This window comes from Bombina bombina, chromosome 3 (genome assembly GCF_027579735.1).
Source record: "Bombina bombina isolate aBomBom1 chromosome 3, aBomBom1.pri, whole genome shotgun sequence".
NCBI lineage: Eukaryota > Metazoa > Chordata > Amphibia > Anura > Bombinatoridae > Bombina > Bombina bombina.
Window position 1 is genome coordinate 308,242,398 of NC_069501.1, and position 25,719 is coordinate 308,268,116.

Sequence of the window (25,719 nt, forward strand, 5' to 3'; positions counted from 1 at the left end):
TAACTAAGTTATTCCTATTTAAAACTAAATACTTACCTTTAAAATAAACCCTAATATAGCTACAATATAAATAATAATTACATTGTAGCTATCTTAGGATTTATTTTTATTTTACAGGTAACTTTCAATTTATTTTAACTAGGTACAATAGCTATTAAATAGTTATTAACTATTTAATAGCTTACCTAGCTAAAATAAAGAGAAATGTACCTGTAAACTAAAAACTAACCTAAGTTACAATTACACCTAACACTACACTATACTTAAATAAATTATTCCTATTTAAACTAAATACTTACCTGTAAAATAAACCCTAAGATAGCTACAATATAATTAATAATTACATTGTAGCTATCTAACGGCTAGATTTAGAGTTTGGCGGCCAAAGGGGTGCGTTAGCTACGCGTGCTTTTTTTCCCCCGCACCTTTTAAATACCGCTGGTATTTATAGTTCACAGAATGGCTGGGTTTTCAGTGCGTTAGGCTCCAAAAAGGGAGCGTAGAGCATAATTTAACGCCACTGCAACTCTCGATACCAGCGGTGCTTACGGACGCGGCCAGCTTCAAAAACGTGCTCATGCACGATTCCCCCATAGAAAACAATGGGGCCATTTGAGCTGAAAAAAAACCTAACACCTGCAAAAAAGCAGCGTTCAGCTCCTAACGCAGCCCCATTGTTTTCTATGGGGAAACACTTCCTACGTCTGCACCTAACACCCTAACATGAACCCCGAGTCTAAACACCCCTAACCTTACACTTATTAACCCCTAATCTGCCTCCCACTCTAGCTGACTCCTGCATATTTTTTTTAACCCCTAATCTGCCGTTAAGAACTATTTAATAGCTAAAATAGTTAAAATAATTACAAAATTACCTGTAAAATAAATCCTAACCTAAGTTACAATTAAACCTAACACTACACTATCAATAAATTAATTAAATAAAATACCTACAATTATCTACAATTAAACCTAACACTACACTATCAATAAATTAATTAAATACAATATCTACAAATAAATACAATGAAATAAACTAACTAAAGTACAAAAAATAAAAAAATATTTACAAACATTAGAAAAATATTACGACAATTTTAAACTAATTACACCTACTCTAAGCCCCAGTTTAACCAATTTTAACTTGTCAATATAAGATTATCTACTGTCTGTATAATAAATTTGTTGAATACTTACCTTTGCGACATAATATCCTCTGTAATTTAGAATAGGGTAGGGCATTTTTTTATTTTGGGGGTCTTTGTTATTTTATTAGGGGGCTTAGAGTAGGTGTAATTAGTTTAAAATTGTTGTAATATTTTTCTAATGTTTGTAAATATTTTTTTATTTTTTGTAACTTAGTTCTTTTTTATTTTTTGTACTTTAGTTAGTTTATTTAATTGTATTTATTTGTAGATATTGTATTTAATTAATTTATTGATAGTGTAGTGTTAGGTTTAATTGTAACTTAGGTTAGGATTTATTTTACAGGTAATTTTGTAATTATTTTCACTAGGTAGCTATTAAATAGTTATTAACTATTTAATAGCTATTGTACCTGGTTAAAATAATTACAAAGTTGCCTGTAAAATAAATATTAATCCTAAAATAGCTAAGATATAATTATAATTTATATTGTAGCTATATTAGGATTTATTTTACATGTAAGTATTTAGATTTAAATAGGAATAATTTATTTAATAAGACAATTTATTTAGTTAGATAAAAATTATATTTAATGTAGGGGGGTGTTAGTGTTAGGGTTAGAATTAGCTTCAGGGGTTAAACAATTTATTAGAGTAGTGGTGAGCTCCGGTCGGCAGATTAGGGGTTAATACTTGAAGTTAGCTGTCGGCGATGTTAGGGAGGGCAGATTAGGGGTTAATACTATTTATTATAGGGTTATTGAGGCGGGAGTGAGGCGGATTAGGGGTTAATACATTTATTATACTAGCGGTGAGCTCCGGTCGGCAGATTAGGGGTTAATAATTGTAGGTAGCTGGCGGCAATGTTGTGGGGGGCAGATTAGGGGTTAATAAATATAATATAGGGGTCGGCGGTGTTAGGGGCAGCAGATTAGGGGTACAATCGGATTGAACTTGATTCTGATTGGCTGATTCCATCAGGCAATCAGAATATTCCTACCTTAATTCCGATTGGCTGATAGAATCCTATCAGCCAATCGGAATTCGAGGGACGCCATCTTGGATGACGTCCCTTAAAGGAACCGTCATTCTTCAGTTGGACGTCGCCGGATGAAGATGGGTCCGCGGTGGAGGTCTTCAGGATGGAGCCGGTCCTCATCGGGGGGTGTTAGTGTTAGGGTTAGACTTAGCTTTAGGGGTTAATACATTTATTAGAATAGCGGTGAGCTCCAGTCGGCAGATTAGGGGTTAATAATTGAAGTTAGGTGTCGGTGATGTTAGGGAGGGCAGATTAGGGGTTAATACTATTTATTATAGGGTTAGTGAGGCGGATTAGGGGTTAATAACTTTATTATAGTAGCGCTCAGGTCCGGTCGGCAGATTAGGGGTTAATAAGTGTAGGCAGGTGGAGGCGACGTTGTGGGGGGCAGATTAGGGGTTAATAAATATAATATAGGGGTCGGCGATGTTAGGGCAGCAGATTAGGGGTACATAGGGATAATGTAAGTAGCGGCGGTTTACGGAGCGGCAGATTAGGGGTTAATAATAATATGCAGGGGTCAGCGATAGCGGGGGCGGCAGATTAGGGGTTAATAAGTGTAAGGTTAGGGGTGTTTAGACTCGGGGTACATGTTAGAGTGTTAGGTGCAGACGTAGGAAGTGTTTCCGCATAGCAAACAATGGGGCTGCGTTAGGAGCTGAACGCGGCTTTTTTGCAGGTGTTAGGTTTTTTTTCAGCTCAAACAGTCCCATTGTTTCCTATGGGGGAATCGTGCACGAGCACGTTTTTTAGGCTGGCCGCGTCCGTAAGCAACTCTGGTATCGAGAGTTGAAGCTGCATTAAATATGCTCTACGCTCCTTTTTTGGAGCCTAACGCAGCCTTTATGTGGACTCTCAATACCAGAGTTATTTTTATGGTGCGGCCAGAAAAAAGCAGGCGTTAGCTACGCGGGTCCTTACCGACAAAACTCTAAATCTAGCCGTAAGTTAATCCTATTTAAAACTAAATACTTACCTTTAAAATTCTATTGGCTGTTCCGATCAGAATCCTATCAGCCAATCGGAATTCCAGGGACGCCATCTTGGATGACGTCCCTTAAAGGAACCGTCATTCTTCAGTTGGTCGTCGCCGGATGAAGATGGGTCCGTGGTGGAGGTCTTCAGGATGGAGCCGGTCCTCATCGGATGAAGATAGAAGATGCCGCTTGGAAGATGATGGTTGCCGGTCCGGATCTACTCTTCTTCCCGGATAGGATGAAGACTTTGGAGCCTCTTCTGGACCTCTTCAGCCGCCGGAAGATGGATCGCCAGCCCCCGCTTGGGTTGGATGAAGATTTTGGAGCCAGGACGGATCGGTGAACCTGGTATGGTGAAGACAAGGTTAGGATGATCTTCAGGGGCTTAGTGTTAGGTTTATTTAAGGGGGGTTTGGGTTAGATTAGGGGTATGTGGGTTGTAATGTTGGGGGGGGGTATTGTATTTTTTTTTTACAGGCAAAAGAGCTGAACTTCTTGGGGCATGCCCCGCAAAGGGCCCTGTTCAGGACTGGTAAGGTAAAAGAGCTTTGAACTTTAGTAATTTAGAATAGGGTAGGGCATTTTTTTATTTTGGGGGGCTTTGTTATTTTATTAGGGGGCTTAGAGTAGGTGTAATTAGTTTAAAATTGTTGTAATATTTTTCTTATGTTTGTAAATATTTTTTTATTTTTTGTAACTTAGTTCTTTTTATTTTTTGTACTTTAGTTAGTTTATTTCATTGTAGTTATTTGTAGGTATTGTATTTAATTTATTTATTGATAGTGTAGTGTTAGGTTTAATTGTAGGTAATTGTAGGTATTTTATTTAATTAATTTATTGATAGTGTAGTGTTAGGTTTAATTGTAACTTAGGTTAGGATTTATTTTACAGGTAAATTTGTAATTATTTTAACTATTTTAGCTATTAAATAGTTCTTAACTATTTAATAGCTATTGTACCTGGTTAAAATAAATACAAAGTTACCTGTAAAATAAATATTAATCCTAAAATAGCTATAATATAATTATAATTTATGTTGTAGCTATATTAGGATTTATTTTACAGGTAAGTATTTAGCTTTAAATAGGAATAATTTATTTAATAAGAGTTAATTAATTTCGTTAGATTAAAATTATATTTAATTTAGGGGGGTGTTAGTGTTAGGGTTAGACTTAGCTTTAGGGGTTAATACATTTATTAGAATAGCGGCGAGATTCGGTCGGCAGATTAGGGGTTAATAATTGAAGTTAGGTGTCGGTGATGTTAGGGAGGGCAGGTTAGGGGTTAATAAATATAATATAGGGGTCGGCGGGGTTAGGGGCAGCAGATTAGGGGTACATAGCTATAATGTAGCTGGCAGCTCTTTGCGGTCGGCAGATTAGGGGTTAATTATTGTAGGTAGGTGGCGGCGACGTTGTGGGGGGCAGGTTAGGGGTTAATAAATATAATATAGGGGTCGGCGATGTTAGGGCAGCAGATTAGGGGTACATAGGGATAATGTAGCTGGCGGCGGCGTGCGGACGGCAGATTAGGGGTTAATAAGTGTAGGTAGCTGGCGGCGACGTTGTGGGGGGCAGATTAGGGGTTAATAAATATAATATAGGGGTCGGCGGTGTTAGGGGCAGCAGATTAGGGGTACATAAGGATAACGTAGGTGGCGGTCGGCAGATTAGGGGTTAAAAAAATTTAATCGAGTTGCGGTGATGTGGGGGGACCTCGGTTTAGGGGTACATAGGTAGTTTATGGGTGTTAGTGTACTTTAGAGTACAGTAGTTAAGAGCTTTATGAACCGGAATTAGCCCAGAAAGCTCTTAACTACTGACTTTTTTGAGTGACTCCAAATACCGGAGGTAGCCTAAAACCAGCGTTAGGAGCCTCTAACGCTGGTTTTCATGGCTACCGCCAAACTCTAAATCTAGGCCTTAGTTAATAAGAGAAATATTATTTAGATTTATTTAATTAATATTTAAGTTAGGGGGTGTTAGGGTTAGTGTTAGACTTAGGTTTAGGGGTTATTAAATTTATTTCAGTGGCGGCGGTGTAGTGGGGGGCAGGATAGGGGTTAATAAATGTATTATAGGTGGCAACGGTGTAGGGGGGACAGATTAGGGGTTAATAAATTGAATATAGGTTGTGGCAGGGTCCGGGAGCGGCGGTTTAGGGGTTAAACTATTTATTTACTTGCGGCGAGGTGCGGGATCGGCAGGATAGGGGTTAATAACTTTATTATAGAGGTCGGTGGTATAGGGGGGGCAGGATAGGGGTTACTAGGTATAATGTAAATGGCGGTGGGCTCCGGGAGCGGCGGTTTAGGGGTTAATACATTTATTATAGTTGCGGTGGGCTCAGGGAGCGGAGGTTTAGGGGTTAATATGTATAGAGTAGGTTGCGGTGGGCTCCGGGAGCGGCGGTTTAGGGGTTAATATGTATATAGTAGCTTGCGGTGGGCTCCGGGAGCGGCGGTTTAGGGGTTAATATGTATAGAGTAGCTTTCGGTGGGCTCCGGGAGTGGCGGTTTAGGGGGTAATAACTTTATTTAGTTGCGGCGGTGTAGGGGGGGACAGCTTAGGGGTGTTTAGACTCGGGGTACATGTTAGGGTGTTAGGTGCAGACATCTCCCATAGGAATCAATGGGATGTCTGGCAGCAGCGAACTTGTACTTTCGCTATGGTCAGACTCCCATTGATTCCTATGGGATCCGCCGCCTCCAGGGTGGCGGTTTGAAAACCAGGTACGCTGGGCCGTAAAAGTGCCGAGCGTACCTGCTAGTTTTTTTATAACTAGCAAAAGTAGTCAGATTGTGCCGCACTTGTGTGCGGAACATCTGGAGTGACGTAAGAATCGATCTGTGTCGGACTGAGTCCGGCGGATCGAAGTTTACGTCACAAAATTCTACTTTTGCCGGTCTCTAGCCTTTGATAACTAAGGCGAATCAACCTCGCCACAAATACGCTGCGGAATTCCAGCGTATTTGAGGTTGACGGCTTGATAACTAGGCCCCCATGTCTCAAGGTCCGTTTTTCCATAGAATCCCAAATCATTAAATTTGAAGGTATGGAAATTGAACGCTTAGTGCTTAGTCAGAGAGGTTTCTCTGACTCAATGTTTAATACTATGTTACAGGCTCGTAAATCTGTTTCTAGGAAAATTTATTATCGAGTTTCGAAGATTTTTATTTCATGGTGTTCTTATAAATTCTCCTGGCATTCTTTTAGAATTCCTAGAATTTTTTCAGTTTCTTCAGGATGGTTTGGATTAAGGTTTGTCTGCAAGTTCCTTGAAGGGAAAAATCTCTGCTCTTTCTGTTTTATTTCACAGAAAGATTACTAAGCTTCCTGATATTCTCTGTTTTATACAGGCTTTGGTCCATATCAAGCCTGTCATTAAATTAATCTCTCCTCCTTGGAGTCTTAATTTGGTTTTGAAGGCTTTATAGGTTTCTCCTTTTGAGCCTATGCATTCTTTGGATATTAAACTACTTTCTTGGAAAGTGTTGTTCCTTTTGGCTATCTCTTCTGTTAGAAGAGTTTCCGAATTATCTGCTCCTTCTTGTGAGTCTCCATTTCTGATTTTCCATCAGGATAAGGCAGTTTTGCAGACTTCATTTTGTGAATTCTAATAACATTAATAGGGAAATTGTTGTTCCCTCTTTGTGTCCTAAATCCTAAGAATTCTTTGGAGGGATTCTTACATTCTTTGGATGTTGTTAGAGCTTTGTAATATTATGTTGAAGCTACTAAAGATTTCAGTAAGACTTCCAGTCTATTTGTTGTATTTTCTGGTTCTAGGAAAGGTCAGAAAGCTTCTGTCATTTCCTTGGCATCTTGGTTAAAGCTTTTGATTCATCAGGCTTATTTGGAGTTGAGTCAGGCCCCCGCCTCAGAGAATCACAGCTCATTCTACTAGATCAGTTTCCACTTCATGGGCCTTTAAAAATGAAGTTGCAGTTGATCAGATTTGCAAAGCAGCAACTTGGTCTTCTTTGCATGCATTTACTAAATTCTACCGTTTTGATGTGTTTGCCTCTTCGGAAGCAGTTTTTGGTAGAAAAGTTCTTCAGGCAGTTGTTTCAGTTTGATTCCTCTGCTTATGTTTTAAGGATGTGGATTAAATTTTTTCAGCGTAATATGGCTGTTTTTATTTTTATCCCTCCCTTTCTAGTGACTCTTCTGTGGATTTCCACATCTTGGGTATTTCTATCCCATACATCACTAGCTCATGGACTCTTGCCAATTACATGAAAGAAAACATAATTTATGTAAGAACTTACCTGATAAATTAATTTCTTTCATATTGGCAAGAGTCCATGAGACCCACCCTGTTTATGGTGGTTATGAGGTTTTGTATAAAGCACAATTATATTTCCAGTTCCTTTTTTGATGCTTTCTACTCCTTTTTCTATCACCCAACTACTTGGCTAATCGTTAAACTTAATTGTGGGTGTGGGGAGGGGTGTATTTATAGGCATTTTGAGGTTTGGGAAACCTTGCCCCTCCTGGTAGGATTGTATATCCCATACGTCACTAGCTCATGTACTCTTGCCAATATGAAAGAAATGAATTTATCAGGTAAGTTCTTACATAAATGATGTTTTTTTTTCAATATTTTTTATTGAATTTTTAAAAAGCACATAAGATTAAGGTACATGCCACAAGCATGTTATATAGACAATCATATATACCTCACAGAATATACCTTCCTTAAAACTATGTTAATGTGACCGCTATTGGACCTCTTGACACCTTTAAACACAACATGGGAGGAAAAATTAACAGACTAATTAAATTTTGGGCCCAGTGACAAATAAAACAGAATATTACTATAATACAGTGAAAAGCAGGGTGCGTTATCAGTATTGTGGGCTAGTGTTTAGAATAGTGCACAATTTGGTTCTACAAGTGATTGGTAAAACAAAATTACCAGCGAATGAGAGCACTATTAATTTAGCTTGAACGGTGTTAGCGCTAATATTTTGTGCTCTGATTGTAATCTGGTAATCTTAATAATTTATATTAACCCCTTAATTTATGTACAGATCGTTTGCAAAACAGTTCCTAATTGGTAATATAACACTTAACATTTCCACATAAATTACTGACTGTCACTTATATAATTATAATGATCACTTTATTGATTACATACAATATTTAGAATACATTTGACTGATTTGGAGCAAATAAAATCTGTGTATTCTAACCTTTGATGAAGAGTTAGTTTGCGGGTGCATTTACTGACTTGATACTGGACAAAGCGAAGCGTCAAGTCTGGACTCAGTTTGACATAAGCTCCTCTGTTGCTACCTTCATCATAGTAATTAGAAGCTGAAAAAATAGTTACAACCTGAAACGGTAAACCAAATATGTTATGTGTATGTGCCTACAAGAGTAGTATGTATTGTCTAAACAGCAGTTTCAATATAACTTTTACCATATTGTGTTATCCACAAAGAATTCATGAAGCACTGTACACTACTTAGCAGACTCACAATTGTATTTAAGGGTTTATATGGTGAGGTTTAAATGAGTACCACCTGTGATCTCATTAGAGATGCTTCACACGGGTTGTAAATACAACTAAGGTATGTGTGCACTGTATAACTGATTTTAAAAGCATCACATACTTAAATATATTAGTGTAGGACTCACCTATGAAGTTTGCTTACATTGGGGCTCCATTCCAATTAATGTTTGTTCCCTTCCAAAGTGTTTAAGGAGGTTTATCTAATTTTATTTTTGTTTGATTGTTTAATTAAAACCCATGCTAAAATGTCCTTCTGTCCATTTATCTTAAGTTTATGGAATGCATTTGGACCATATATACACCCCCTATACCTTACCTAGGGATAATTAGTTGCCACTATTGCAAAAGTCAGAAAACACTTTCTTGTGTTAATTTTTTTTTTTTTTTTTTAAATATTACAAATGTTAATTTTTTTTAGTGTTTGACCACATTTGCACTTTCCGAGTAAAGGCTAGATTACAAGTGGAGCAAAAATACTAGCACTATTGAATGATAATAACGCTAAAGTTAAAGGGACACTCAAGTCAAAATTAAAATTTCCTGATTCAGACAGAGCATGCCATTTTAACCCCTTAATGACCGGACCATTTTTCAATTTTCTTACCCTTAATGACAATGGCTATTTTTACATTTCTGCAGTGTTTGTGTTTAGCTGTAATTTTCCTCTTACTCATTTACTGTACCCATACATATTATATACCGTTTTTCTCGCCATTAAATGGACTTTCTAAGGATACCATTATTTTCATCATATCTTATAATTTCCTATAAAAAAAAATATAAAATATGAGGAAAAAATTGAAAAAAACACACTTTTTCTAACTTTGACCCCCAAAATCTGTTACACATCTACAATCACCAAAAAACACCTATGCTAAATAGTTTCTAAATTTTGTCCTGAGTTTAGAAATACCCAATGTTTACATGTTCTTTACTTTTTTTGCAAGTTATAGGGCCATAAATACAAGTAGCACTTTGCTATTTCCAAACAACTTTTTTTCAAAATTAGCGCTAGTTACATTGGAACCCTGATATCTGTCAGGAATACCTGAATATCCCTTGACATGTATATATTTTTTTTTAGAAGACAACCCAAAGTATTGATCTAGGCCCATTTTGGTATATTTCATGCCACCATTTCACCGCCAAATGTCATCAAATAAAAAAAAAGTTCACTTTTTCACAAATTTTGTCACAAACTTTAGGTTTCCCACTGAAATTATTTACAAACAGCTTCTGCAATTAAGGCACAAATGGTTGTAAATGCTTCTTTGGGATCCCCTTTGTTCAGAAATAGCAGACTTATATGGCTTTGTGGTTGCTTTTTGGTAAGTAGAAGGCCGCTAAATGCTGCTGCGCACCACACGTAAATTATGCCCAGCAGTTAAGGGGTTAAATTAGGTAGCTTGTAGGGAGCTTGCAGGGTTAATTTTAGCTTTAGGGTAGAGATCAGCCTCCCACCTGACACATCCCACCCCCTGATCCCTCCCAAACAGTTCTCTTCCCTCCCCCACCCCACAATTGTCCCCGCCATCTTAAGTACTGGCAGAAAGTCTGCCAGTACTAAATAAAAGGAGTTTTTATTTTTTTTAATAAAAAAAAATAAAATGTTTTAGCTGTGATGGACTCCTGCCTTAGCCCCAACCTCCATGATCCCCCCCCCAGCAATCTAACCCTCTCCCCTACCTAATTGCCGCCATCTTGGGTACTGGCAGCTGTCTGCCAGTACCCAATTTGCCCCCCAAAAAAGTGTTTTTAATTATTTTTTATTACTAATTTATTTTTTTCTGTAGTGTAGCAGCCCCCCACAATACCCCAACCCCCTCCCCCTCCCAGATCCTCATATATATATATTTCCCCCCCTCTTCCCACTCATTGGTGTCAGTGTGGGTAGGTGATCGCGGGCGTGCGCGCGCACCCGCGCGCGCACGCGCACGCGCGCCCCCGCACGCTCCCGGCACCCGGCGTGCACATTGCACTAACAGGAGCCGGATGCCGGGTAGCGATGGGCCGCCCACCCGCCTCCCAGTTGCGCTCCCACCCACCAACGAACCGGCCGCATCGCTACCGGTGCAGAGAGGGCCACAGAGTGGCTCTCTCTGCATCGGATGCTTTCTAAGGGTATTGCAGGATGCCTCAATATCGAGGCATCACTGCAATACCCTGAGAGCTGCTGGAAGCGATTGCGATCGCTTCCAGCACTCTCTTAGACAAGTGACGTACCAGGTACGTCCATTGTCACTAACTGCAAGTTTTTGCAGGACGTACCTGGTACGTCACTTGTCATTAAGGGGTTAAACAACTTTCTAATTTACTTCCATTAAGAAAATGTGCACCGTCTTTTTATAATTAAACTTTTTGAGTCACCATCTCGTACTGAGCATGTGCAAGAACTCACAGTATAAGCATGTATGCATTTGTGATTGGCTGATGGCTGTCACATGGTACATGTATGCATTTGTGATTGGCTGATGGCTGTCACATGGTACAGGGCGAGTGGAAATAGACATAACTTTTAAAATTGTCAGAAAAAAATCTACTACTCATTTGAAGTTCAGACTAAGTGCTATTGCATTGTCTTGTTATCTTGCATTTGTTGATTATGCAAATCTACTCTGTTGACTGGTCCTTTAAATAAATAGCGCTCCTATTCTTGCTATCAAATGACAAGTGTAAAGTAAGATGTTATAAATAAAATCCCTTTATACATTTATTACAATAATACATACATTTCTTCTGTTAAGTGTGATCAGTCCACGGGTCATCATTACTTCTGGGATATTACTCCTCCCCAACAGGAAGTGCAAGAGGATTCACCCAGCAGAGCTGCATATAGCTCCTCCCCTCTACGTCACTCCCAGTCATTCTCTTGCACCCAACGACTAGATAGGATGTGTGAGAGGACTATGGTGATTATACTTAGTTTTATATCTTCAATCAAAAGTTTGTTATTTTAAAATAGCACCGGAGTGTGTTATTACCTCTCTGGCAGAGTTTGAAGAAGAATCTACCAGAGTTTTGCTATGATTTTAGCCGGAGTAGTTAAGATCATATTGCTGTTCTCGGCCATCTGAGGAGTGAGGTAAACTTCAGATCAGGGGACAGCGGGCAGATGAATCTGCATAGAGGTATGTAGCAGTTTTTATTTTCTGACAATGGAATTGATGAGAAAATCCTGCCATACCGATATAATGTCATGTATGTATACTTTACACTTCAGTATTCTGGGGAATGGTACTTCACTAGAATTACACTGTAAGAAATACATAAAGCTGTTTAATAACTAGAGATTATGTTTAACGTTTTTGCTGGAATGTAAAATCGTTTTCATTTGCTGAGGTACTGTGTGAATAAATGTTTGGGCACTATTTTTCCACTTGGCAGTTGCTTAATCTGTTTTTCTGACAGTTTCTGTTCTCCCTCACTGCTGTGTGTGAGGGGGAGGGGCCGTTTTTTGGCGCTTTTACTATGCATCAAATATTTCAGTCAGCAACTCGTATTCCCTGCATGATCCGGTTCATCTCTACAGAGCTCAGGGGTCTTCAAAACTTATTTTGAGGGAGGTAATTTCTCTCAGCAGAGCTGTGAGAATTATAGTTTGCCTGAGATAAAAAACGTTTATTCTGTAATTTGTTTCCTGCTTTCAGAATTTGTTATCTTTGCTAATGGGATTAAACCTTTGCTAAAGTTGTGTTGTTTACAAGGATTGAGGCTATAACTGTTTCAATTTATTAATTTTCAACTGTCATAGATCTTCTGTGCTTCTTAAAGGCACAGTACGTTTTAATATTATTCTAATTGAATTGTATTTCCAAGTTGCAAGTTTATTTGCTAGTGTGTTAAACATGTCTGATTCAGAGGATGATACCTGTGTCATTTGTTGCAATGCCAAAGTGGAGCCCAATAGAAATTTATGTACTAACTGTATTGATGCTACTTTAAATAAAAGTCAATCTGTACAAATTGAACAAATTTCACCAAACAACGAGGGGAGAGTTATGCCGACTAACTCGCCTCACGTGTCAGTACCTACATCTCCCGCTCAGAGGGAGGTGCGTGATATTGTAGCGCCGAGTACATCTGGTCGGCCATTACAAATCACATTACAGGATATGGCTACTGTTATGACTGAGGTTTTGGCTAAATTACCAGAACTAAGAGGTAAGCGTGATCACTCTGGGGTGAGAACAGAGTGCGCTGATAATATTAGGGCCATGTCAGACACTGCGTCACAGGTGGCAGAACATGAGGACGGAGAACTTCATTCTGTGGGTGACGGTTCTGATCCAAACAGACTGGATTCAGATATTTCAAATTTTAAATTTAAACTGGAAAACCTCCGTGTATTACTAGGGGAGGTGTTAGCGGCTCTGAATGATTGTAACACAGTTGCAATACCAGAGAAAATGTGTAGGTTGGATAAATATTTTGCGGTACCGACGAGTACTGAGGTTTTTCCTATACCTAAGAGACTTACTGAAATTGTTACTAAGGAGTGGGATAGACCCGGTGTGCCGTTCTCACCCCCTCCGATATTTAGAAAAATGTTTCCAATAGACGCCACCACAAGGGACTTATGGCAAACGGTCCCTAAGGTGGAGGGAGCAGTTTCTACCTTAGCTAAGCGTACCACTATCCCGGTGGAGGATAGCTGTGCTTTTTCAGATCCAATGGATAAAAAGTTAGAGGGTTACCTTAAGAAAATGTTTGTTCAACAAGGTTTTATATTGCAACCCCTTGCATGCATTGCGCCGATCACGGCTGCAGCGGCATTCTGGATTGAGTCTCTGGAAGAGAACATTGGTTCAGCTACTCTGGACGACATTACGGACAGGCTTAGAGTCCTTAAACTAGCTAATTCATTCATTTCGGAGGCCGTAGTACATCTTACTAAACTTACGGCGAAGAATTCAGGATTCGCCATTCAGGCACGCAGGGCGCTGTGGCTAAAATCCTGGTCAGCTGATGTTACTTCTAAGTCTAAATTGCTTAATATACCTTTCAAAGGGCAGACCTTATTCGGGCCCGGGTTGAAAGAGATTATCGCTGACATTACAGGAGGTAAAGGCCATGCCCTGCCTCAGGACAAAGCCAAAGCCAAGACTAGACAGTCTAATTTTCGTTCCTTTCGTAATTTCAAAGCAGGAGCAGCATCAACTTCCTCTGCACCAAAACAGGAAGGAGCTGTTGCTCGCTACAGACAAGGCTGGAAACCTAACCAGTCCTGGAACAAGGGCAAGCAGACTAGGAAACCTGCTGCTGCCCCTAAAACAGCATGAATTGAGGGCCCCCGATCCGGGATCGGATCTAGTGGGGGGCAGATTTTCTCTCTTCACCCAGGCTTGGGCAAGAGATGTTCAGGATCCCTGGGCGCTAGAGATAATATCTCAGGGATACCTTCTGGACTTCAAATACTCTCCTCCAAGAGAGAGATTTCATCTGTCAAGATTGTCAACAATCCAGACAAAGAAAGAGGCGTTTCTACGCTGCGTACAAGAGCTCTTGTTAATGGGAGTAATCCATCCAGTTCCACGATCGGAACAGGGACAGGGGTTTTACTCAAATCTGTTTGTGGTTCCCAAAAAAGAGGGAACTTTCAGACCAATCCTGGACTTAAAGATCCTAAACAAATTCCTAAGAGTTCCATCGTTCAAGATGGAGACTATTCGGACAATTTTACCTATGATCCAAGAGGGTCAATACATGACCACTGTAGATTTAAAAGATGCTTACCTTCACATACCGATTCACAAAGATCATTATCGGTACCTAAGGTTTGCCTTCCTAGACAGGCATTACCAGTTTGTGGCTCTTCCATTCGGATTGGCTACAGCTCCAAGAATCTTCACAAAGGTTCTGGGTGCTCTTCTGGCGGTACTAAGACCGCGGGGAATCTCGGTAGCTCCATACCTAGACGACATTCTGATACAAGCTTCAAGCTTTCAAACTGCCAAGTCTCATACAGAGTTAGTGCTGGCATTTCTAAGGTCACATGGATGGAAGGTGAACGAAAAGAAAAGTTCACTCGTTCCACTCACAAGAGTTCCCTTCCTGGGGACTCTTATAGATTCTGTAGAAATGAAGATTTACCTGACAGAGGACAGGCTAACAAGACTTCAAAGTGCTTGCCGCACCCTTCATTCCATTCAACACCCGTCAGTGGCTCAATGCATGGAGGTAATCGGCTTAATGGTAGCGGCAATGGACATAGTACCCTTTGCACGCTTACACCTCAGACCACTGCAACTGTGCATGCTAAGTCAGTGGAATGGGGATTACTCAGACTTATCCCCTTCTCTGAATCTGGATCAAGAGACCAGAAATTCTCTTCTATGGTTGGCTTTCTCGGCCACATCTGTCCAGGGGGATGCCATTCAGCAGACCAGACTGGACAATTGTAACAACAGACGCCAGCCTTCTAGGTTGGGGTGCCGTCTGGAATTCTCTGAAGGCTCAGGGACAATGGAGTCAGGAGGAGAGTCTCCTGCCAATAAACATTCTGGAATTGAGAGCAGTTCTCAATGCCCTCCTGGCTTGGCCCCAGTTGACAACTCGGGGGTTCATCAGGTTTCAGTCGGACAACATCACGACTGTAGCTTACATCAACCATCAGGGAGGGACAAGAAGCAACCTAGCTATGATGGAAGTATCAAAGATAATTTGCTGGGCAGAGTCTCACTCTTGCCACCTGTCAGCAATCCACATCCCGGGAGTGGAGAACTGGGAGGCGGATTTCTTAAGTCGTCAGACTTTTCATCCGGGGGAGTGGGAACTTCATCCGGAGGTCTTTGCCCAAATACTTTGACGTTGGGGCAAACCAGAGATAGATCTCATGGCGTCTCGACAGAACGCCAAGCTTCCTCGTTACGGGTCCAGATCCAGGGATCCAGGAGCAGTCCTGATAGATGCTCTGACAGCACCTTGGGACTTCAGGATGGCTTACGTGTTTCCACCCTTCCCGTTGCTTCCTCGATTGATTGCCAGAATCAAACAAGAGAGAGCATCAGTGATTCTAATAGCACCTGCGTGGCCACGCAGGACTTGGTATGCAGACCTGGTGGACATGTCATCCTGTCCACCTTGGTCTCTACCTCTGAAACAGGACCTTCTGATACAGGGTCCCTTCAAACATCAAAATCTAACTTCTCTGAAGCTGACTGCTTGGAAATTGAACGCTTGATTTTATCAAGACGTGGATTTTCTGAGTCAGTTATTGATACCTTAATACAGGCTAGGAAACCTGTTACCAGAAAGATTTACCATAAGATATGGTGTAAATACCTATATTGGTGTGAATCCAAAGGTTACTCTTGGAGTAAGGTTAGGATTCCTAGGATATTGTCTTTTCTACAAGAAGGTTTAGAAAAGGGTTTATCTGCTAGTTCATTAAAGGGACAGATCTCAGCTCTGTCCATTCTGTTACACAAACGTCTGTCAGAAGTTCCTGACGTCCAGGCTTTTTGTCAGGCTTTGGCCAGAATTAAGCCTGTGTTTAAAACTGTTGCTCCACCATGGAGTTTAAACCTTGTTCTTAATGTTTTACAGGGCGTTCCGTTTGAACCCCTTCATTCCATTGATATAAAGTTGTTATCTTGGAAAGTTCTATTTTTAATGGCTATTTCCTCGGCTCGAAGAGTCTCTGAATTATCAGCCTTACATTGTGATTCTCCTTATTTGATTTTTCATTCGGATAAGGTAGTCCTGCGTACTAAACCTGGGTTCTTACCTAAGGTAGTTACTAACAGGAATATCAATCAAGAGATTGTTGTTCCTTCTTTATGCCCAAATCCTTCTTCAAAGAAGGAACGTCTACTGCACAACCTGGATGTAGTCCGTGCTCTAAAATTTTACTTACCGGCAACTAAGGAATTTCGACAAACGTCTTCTCTGTTTGTCATTTACTCTGGGCAGAGGAGAGGTCAAAAAGCTTCCGCTACCTCTCTTTCTTTTTGGCTTCGTAGCATAATTCGTTTAGCTTATGAGACTGCTGGACAGCAGCCTCCTGAAAGAATTACAGCTCATTCTACTAGAGCTGTGGCTTCCACTTGGGCCTTCAAGAATGAGGCCTCTGTTGAACAGATTTGCAAGGCTGCAACTTGGTCTTCGCTTCATACTTTTTCCAAATTTTACAAATTTGACACTTTTGCTTCATCGGAGGCTATTTTTGGGAGAAAGGTTCTTCAGGCAGTGGTTCCTTCTGTATAAAGAGCCTGCCTATCCCTCCCGTCATCCGTGTACTTTTGCTTTGGTATTGGTATCCCAGAAGTAATGATGACCCGTGGACTGATCACACTTAACAGAAGAAAACATAATTTATGCTTACCTGATAAATTCCTTTCTTCTGTAGTGTGATCAGTCCACGGCCCGCCCTGTTTTTAAGGCAGGTAAATATTTTTTAATTTATACTCCAGTCACCACTTCACCCTTGGCTTTTCCTTTCTCGTTGGTCCTTGGTCGAATGACTGGGAGTGACGTAGAGGGGAGGAGCTATATGCAGCTCTGCTGGGTGAATCCTCTTGCACTTCCTGTTGGGGAGGAGTAATATCCCAGAAGTAATGATGACCCGTGGACTGATCACACTACAGAAGAAAGGAATTTATCAGGTAAGCATAAATTATGTTTTTATATGTAATATGTCTATATATGATTGTAATATTTTATTTTATTTTTTTTTAAATAATTTTTTTATTGAGGTTTTTGGAAACAATGATAATAGTAACTTAACATACTTCAGTGCATAAATACATAATAGTACTTACAAGTCAAACATATAGAACAGTACTACCACAGATATAGCTAATACAAACCATTCAGGCGTAAATGATTACCACATAGGAAAGCATTTGTCATCATATTAGTAAATATACTTAAAGGGACAGTCTAGGCCAAAATAAACTTTCATGATTCAGATAGAGCATGTAATTTTTTTTTTTTTATTTATAATTTTTATTGAGGTTTAGTTAAAGACAAACATAGATCATAATAACACATTCTTTTGCCAAATGAAATAAGGCTGCAATGTTACAGGAGTAATAAAATAAACATAGAAGAAACGTTTAGCCAACAATTTACATAGTTTGCAAACATCAAACAGATAAGATGCTAATCTTTCAGGAACCTTCTACATGACACAATATATTACTCTTGGGCCAACAAAAGCGACAGGAAATAATGAAGCGAGAGAAGGAACTTTTGACCAAGGAGACCACCTTTGGATCTCAATGATAAACCTCTATTTTTAAACTTAATAGCAATTTTGTTCCTGAGGACCTGAAGATTCATATAATATGAGACGTGAGGGGTATTAACTAGGAATTCTGATGAATCCACAGGGCTACTCAAAATTGATGTAAATTCAAGCGTATAGTAACTTTCTTGAAATGAATAAGGTAGTTGGAGTATAACCAATATATATAATGCTATGTAAAATATAAAATAATATTCACTTCCTGTAGTGATAAACAGAATCTGGAGTGGAATATTTAAATATAATTTTTGCTTCCTGTAGTAATAGATGAAGTCTGAAATGGTATATTCAATCTAGCACCTTGATAGGGGCTACCAGACGCTGTGTTAGGAGCATATATACAGATGGAAGGCAACAGTGATCAGTCCTGCTGATCTGGATGGTCTTGCAGATTCTTCTCTTAAATATTATGTGGGAATTAAAACTGAGGAAGTGTGGGATGCAATAGTTAGATTGCGGTATACACGAGACAAACCGCGTATTGAGCCCCTCTAAAATAGAGGGTACATTATTATGGGGGGGGGGGGGAGGTGATTTAAATATATGAAGCAACTTAGAAGTTATGAAGACGCATCATAGATGAGATTAGCCGCTTATTTAACCCTCCTAAACTAGGAGGTACACTAAGGTGGGAGGGGAGAGGAGGTGGTAGTATGAAGGTGGAAATCAAAATATATGAAGAGAGCACTAAGTCTATGTGAATAGTTTCGAGGGCGCATGAATTGCTAGGGGGTTACTAGAAACAGGTTAAGTGTATAGTGGGTCAATGTTACGCTCTGCATAAAGAAGCTTAGGGGTCTCTATCAGAGTAAGTTTTATATGGAAAATATCTATGATGCTGAGTTTTTAAAACTACAACTACAACCAAGCAGTATAATTTAATAACAAACTCTTTTCTCTTGTCTGGGGACCCTGGGAACCTAAACTTACCGAAAAGCACAAGAACCAATGTTGGTTACACCAGAGCTCATAACTATTTACAGAAGATTCTATATTGAGCAGACAACTTTGAAGATAATAATAACAAGGGGACATAATATGTTAGAGTCTATTATGGACCCATTAATCTATATTGTGAAGAAATTAATACATTTGCAGAGGGGGAAGCTAGCCTTAGTGAGAGTAAATTGCCTAGTACTAGGGTTAAGTTAAAATCATTCTAAAATTTACAGGAGCTGGGTCAGTGCAGGGTAAATAAGTAGACTGAGGGACCTATTATGGTCTTGCTGAATAGGAACTATGTAAACATGTTAGTGTACAAGAGAGCAATGTGACACAGGAAAGGGTGTTGCTAAAATAAAACCGGTAATTGTATAGTAATATAGTAAGATATACAATTATACAGTAAGATAGCTTGCCTGTCATATAAAAATATCTTGTTAATTCCCCCAATATTAAGGCAATAGAGTAAGTGATCATGCCTTCGCTGTCCCGGCCGCAGACAGCTCAGCATTGGTAGTGTGAAGCATAGGGTGAGAATTACATACAGAGCAAAGATGTAAGCCCACGGGATCTAATAACATAAAGTGTTTTGACTGGACTCTACTTTTCTCAGGCGGGAATTCCAACAGTGTTATAGTGATAAAGTGTTAGAGCATCATATGCCTGTTCTGCGTCCACACTGCGTACAAATGTCAATTAATACACTAGCTGCGAGCATGAAAGAGGAAGGGTTATACACATAGTTCTCAGAATAGAATCAAATACAAACAGTAGCGCCCACTCACATATCGTAAAAAAAGACAGTCATTTATATCTAGTCTGCATATAGGGAATCACTCAGCCTTTTCCTTTAGTGAGTATTTTCGCTATTAGAAGGATGCTATAAGAGAGGGGTTAATCAGCACTCATAGACCTAAGTAGGACTGGAGAAGTTTTGGGAAATATAAGCCAAGTTGTCACACTCTGACTCTCATCTGATAACATCCATGAGATAGGTAATATATAAAGTGGTGCCATATATAGAAAAAAGATTAAAAAAAAAAGGAAAATCTAAGCAGTAATGGTTCATGCATACGGTGAAGGGTCAGGTAACTAAAGAGAGACCCGGTACTGTGCTCAGCATCTGTTTTAGCCTGCCTCAAAATAGGTCAGAGACAGCTTGCGACCAAGCGACACTCTGTCACACCAAGTTATGTAATTTGTATCGCCAAACGTGGTGAATCCGATGGTAGCCTTAGGAATAAGCCCATACATGGTGTTGAAAGTCAGATCCTTAGTATATAGGCGATGTTGGGGAAAGCCGCCTGGTGAAAAGGACAACTCTAAGCATATTAGGTAAGCATCGTTCTGTGTTACTGCTCGGCTGGTCCGACCTTCCCGCAACTGATCTCCACTGCGGATTGCAACACATGTTTGGCATCTCTTTGGGACACATTGGTCTGCTGCATCGGATGATAAGTAGGTGCCCACCTCGTTCATGCGGGTCGCTACTTTAACAGTTCTGTATATGATGCCAAGTAGGTGATGGACTCTGTGATCCCCCGACTCTCCTATTCTCTGGAGCGGTTAGAGGAATGAGTGAGTGTACGGCGTGTGCTGCAAACACCGATGCTGTCAGCTGGGGTTCCCTTGCAATTTGGTGTTCGAGCGCAACTTTGCACCTGTCCAAAAAGATATGCATCTTTTCCACAATGCGATCTGCAGCCTCCATGATCGGATAGAGAAGTAAGCCCCTAGTTGAGGGTTGCAAGGAATAGTTTTTGGGTAATCTTGCTCTCTGCTGGAATTGCCGCCTAGGCCGCAAGATGGCTGCCTCCGAATTTGTATTCGATGCTGAACGCACTAGGCTTGTGAGTGTCCGTTTAGGTAGGATCACTCTCCTCAAAATTAGCTGTTAAGAACGGCTGTGCTTTTTAGTCTTCAATAGTAGCTAAATAGAGGAGTAAATGAACACAGACGGTCGCCAAAGTTGTTTTTCATATGTAATATAATCAGAGCTGCTGAGATGTGCGACCGTCTGGTTTCAAAGTTGGCTCCGCCCCCCGAGCATGTAATTTTAAACAATTTTCCAATTTACTTATATCACCAATTTTGCTTTGTTCTCTTGGTATTCTTAGTTGAAAGCTTAAACTAGGAGGTGCATATGCTAATTTCCTAGACCTTGAAGCCCACCTCTTTCAGATTGCATTTTAACAATTTTTCACCACTAATGGTTGTTAGTTCACGTATTTCATATAGATATCACTGTGCTCGTGCACGAGAAGTTATCTGGGAGCAGGCACTGATTGGCTAGACTGCAAGTCTGTCAAAAGAACTGAAAAAAGGGGCAGTTTGCAGAGGCTTAGATACAAGATAATCACAGAGGTTAAAAGTATATTATTATAACTGTGTTGGTTATGCAAAACTTGGGAATGGGTAATAAAGGGATTATCTATCTTTTAAAACAATAAAAATTCTGGTGTAGACTGTCCCTTTAATATAAAGAGTTAGAGCTTCTTTAAAGGTATTTAGATGCCCTTCCCATTACTAGTCATGCTACTTATAGACACTACAGGAAGGAGTGCATTAGTATCATTTGGTAAGGTTACGGATATATAAGAAGTGGCAGTCTGTGGTTGCGGCTATTTAATGCAAATGTCCGAAAATAGAACCTCATTTTTTTTTAATATAGTAGAAATAATTCCCTGCTTTTTTCTTAAGGTCACATTTGGACCTGAGAGATCTAAATTGAATTTTGTATAGCCACATGTGGGCCTAGCGAGGGAAGGGGATATTCAGCGGGTAAGCACCGCTATGCAAATAAGGGAAAGAGTGGGGGGCTATATATATATATATAGATATTTTAAGGAATATGGCGTAAACTCAAATGTTATTTAACTGTGGGATATAGTGACATTTCGAGCTGTATTATATTTGGCAGCTTATGAACAGGGGGGAAATTATGCAACCTTTGTATTAATGAGACATCTAACTTGTGTAGAAAATAATCTATGGATACACATAAAGAAAGAATTACAAAGGAGAGACAGATAATACAAAAACAGCTGGTAGAGCTCAATAACCAGTGCCCCAATGTGTACCAACCTTCGACCATCTATAAACATTTTTAGAGAGGATATGAACATATATACTAACAATAATATAAAGCCAGCCTAGAGTTGGACAGTATTTCTGCAAATAATATTTGGACGGGGAGTGCATTATTCAAATAGTCAACAGTGAGCATATCACAGTGAAATATATCCCACCTTTTAGTCAGGCATAGAGTATGAGCAGTAATATATAGAAAATAAACTAAAGATTAGCCTTATAGATTAAGATGCTATTACCAGAAGTATAGGAAGCAAACTTTAACCAGATAACTATATCTATGTATAGAACAGAATGGGTATATATATAATATTAGTGAAAATGTGAGACGCTGCAATCTTCCAGAGAACTCAGATAACCCAAGTAATATAAGTAATATAAGTTTGAAATTGGAGAATGCATGCCTGTTACTAAATATGTATGCTATGGTTTTGGATAGGGAGAGCAACTGGTATATAATAAATTGCACGCAGACAGGAAAATAAGTTCTTGCATATAATAGGCGTGCATAAGGAGCTATTTTGAAATCTTACATTTAGAGGTAGTAGACTATTCTAAGATGGAAAATAACATGCAATGTAAGACTGCACCCAATAATCCCAGATATACCCTTATGCAATCTCTTTCAGATCTATAGAGTCTCAAAGGAGTCCTCAGACCTTGCCACAAGGGTAGATAAGTAAAACAAATAGGACTGCATGTATCTTAGAGACTTCAAACATTATAAGTTACTGAACAGTAAGGACATGGGCATGTTATAAGGTGTGTGCTTACGATAACACTCTCTCATGCGCGAGCTAAATAGCAACCTGCCACTCCTCAAGTTAAGTAGGTGTATAAGAAAATATATTGCTGGGGACCGTTATGCATTTTCAAAGCAAGCTTAGCATGATATATGGTTGTGGAGGCAAGGAAGGTATATAAGGCAGAAATATTTTAACATCCTTAAAATCTGTTCAGATATAACACCCTGGCATAGCACATATAAGTTCAAATGAGTATAGGGTAACTCCCAACCGGGGATCAGCATGTGTATATCAGCATATAAAGAAGCTTGTATACAAACTGTAGTGCACACAGATAGATATTCTTATTGTCCGAAGTTAAAAACCTATAAACATCATATCAGTATTAATACAGTGTACACTCTATTCTAGGTATCTTCAAGAATCTCTAGGACAATTGTCTATAAAAGTCATAGCTCTCGTAGATTCAATAGGGTAGCCTAGGGGAAACAGTACTATGAAACTTGCATGTCCATAATCTCTTCGTAAGGCGATTGTACAGGAGTCCCTTTGTTTTTATACTGAAGCCAACCATACCCCGATTGAAGAGCAGTATTCCGTGACACGCGCAGACAATAAGAAAGGATATAGAAGACAGTTACCAAAGCCATACTTGTAGAGTTCCAACTGTGACATCTTCATAAAAGGGAGCAAATATCCCTACCGGGAATATGGCTGACAAAATGGTTCTTTTAGGGAATCATTAGCCAATCCCTTTTCTCAGTTGCCAAGTAGCAGTGAAATATATATGTGCTGGTGGTAGTGTCTCCCTATTTGACCCAAACGCCTTTAGTAAAAATAATGCCTGATGTATAAGTGTGGAGCGGCGGTATTTCTCTGAGAGAATCTCCTGTACATTAAAGTAAACCTCATGAGTGTTCGCCTCTATATCTCCGGCTTCCGCTGATTCCAGTGTTCTTGTCTTAACAGGGGTTCGTTTGCCGCATGGGCTTCGAGGAGATGCGATCTCTCCTGCCTGAATGTCCGTCATTGCCGATAGCATATTTTCCGCCGTCATATGGTAAGGTTGTGAGCTGCTAGTAGTTTGCGGCACCGTTAGATTACCCCTCTGATAGTTCTCAGTCTCTTCAGTCAGCTTTGTCCGGTTGAGGGGAGGGAGCTGACTTTGGGATCTAGTAGGCATTAATGAGGCTTCTGGACTGTCTATGATGAATCCTGGCTCTGTACTGCCATCTCGTATGCCACGTGAGGTAGAGACATCTTTGAGTAGTTGCTTCAGAAGTAAGCTCAGTTCTGAGTAATGGTCTTCCAAAAGCTCACAGACAGTCTCTTCAAACTGGTGTAGCGCAGCATCCATAGCCATGTCACTATTATTGTAGGGAAGGTGTACTGCATTAGCGAGAGGGGGTTGCGTCCATACAGTCTCAGCCGGCGTCATAGGCCGATACCCATAAAGTTACTGGAAAGGCTTCAAAAACAGCAAATAGCGGGTTTTTGTTTCTTAAGAAATTAGATAATATTGTTATCTCCACTCACTGAAGTTTTTAGCCGTATAGCTTGCTATAAAGTTAGTTAGATATCCATTATTGAACATTTTAAGTGAGGGAGCTCCTGGCACACACGTCTGTTCCTCTTGCTGGCAAACTCCGCCCCCCATAATATTTTATTTTAATATGTTTACATGTGTTTTGTAAAACTTTTATTCTAGCCCTAACACTTTACATCAGGTCTCAAGTCACGCTAACATTTTTAGTGCTATCTCAAGCACAACACAAAACTTTCGACTTTTAATATGAGCAATGTATAGCCCGGCCACGATAATCATTGAAAGTAAAGGCGCACTAAAGGGATTGTGGCCGTGCTAAACATTGTCTGGTAATTCTTACCATGTATTTATTACCTGTATTCTTTACCATGTACATGTAATATAGATTTGAACATGAATTATAGCGCAGTCCAGTGATATTGTTAGGGCACGCTGTGATATAAATTGAGCTCCACTTATAATCTAAAATTCTTGCTCACACTTAATAGTAATTCACCTAAAACATGCTCAAGAAGTTCACACTTTTTTCCTGGGCTTTAACAGTCATGTGTTGTGCATACTTCCTACAAATTACAATGGATTCTAACTCTTCAATTGGCAAATACATGTCTGGACAGCAAATGCGTTTGACAAACCAATAATTGTTTTTAAATTATTATTTTCAATTATTTTAACCAGATGCTTACTGTGCCATATTAATCAACAGTTACATATCAATATTTTAAATGCTGACACATTTACACAAGAGAATGTTAGAAGTTGATGCAAATACTTGACCTGTCCATTGTGACACAACTCATATCCTTCCTGTTTGCATTCATGGGACCTTATCAGCATTTTTAAATTATATTTTTCTAGAAACTTTTTAGTAATATCTGGGCCAAAGTAACAACCTCCACCACGAAAACTGTTTGGTGTGCAGCCATTTTGGTTTCTTGGATCACTCCACAGTATGTCCACAACCTGCAAAATGAGAACATGGGAAGTGATTAATTCAATTAAGTGCCATGAGCCATAGTTTTTGAAATCCATCTAAAATACTTAGCAACTCCAAGTAAGTGTATGATGTATATTATTCATGCATTTCTATATATTTGTATAGCCCTGTCTTCTCAGCTATCACATTTTGTTTTCTGCTCACTTCTACGCACTTGATAAGACTTCAGAAGGACTTTCAGACACCTATTAGACCATATTATGGCTATTTCCAAATAGTTTTTTTTAGCTTACACCTATGTTAAACACTCTGACATAGCCACTGAAGAAATTCTAGAGGTCTGTTAACATATGTGGGATTGATTCATTAACCCTCCATTCATCTCTATATACAGTCAACAGGGCAGATATCATGCACAGCTAAGGGCATCTGCAGGAAAACTCACTTCAGGACACCAATATCTACAAATGGCGTGATTTTATATTTCATATTTGATTGTATTTCTCACACTTTTGTGATTGTCATCAGGG

The 25,719-nt window shown here is 39.6% G+C and overlaps 1 protein-coding gene across 1 annotated transcript in view; it reads right to left on the minus strand.

The window, feature by feature from the left end:
* PPEF1 (protein phosphatase with EF-hand domain 1) overlaps window positions 1–25,719 on the minus strand; it is a 209,004-nt gene that overhangs the window by 88,616 nt on the left and 94,669 nt on the right. Inside the window, exons 11-12 of the mRNA XM_053705264.1 lie at window positions 25,030–25,215; window positions 8,359–8,501 (exon numbers count right to left, since the gene is read on the minus strand). Coding sequence (XP_053561239.1) covers window positions 8,359–8,501; window positions 25,030–25,215 — 329 coding nt within the window. The remainder of the gene's footprint in view (window positions 1–8,358; window positions 8,502–25,029; window positions 25,216–25,719) is intronic.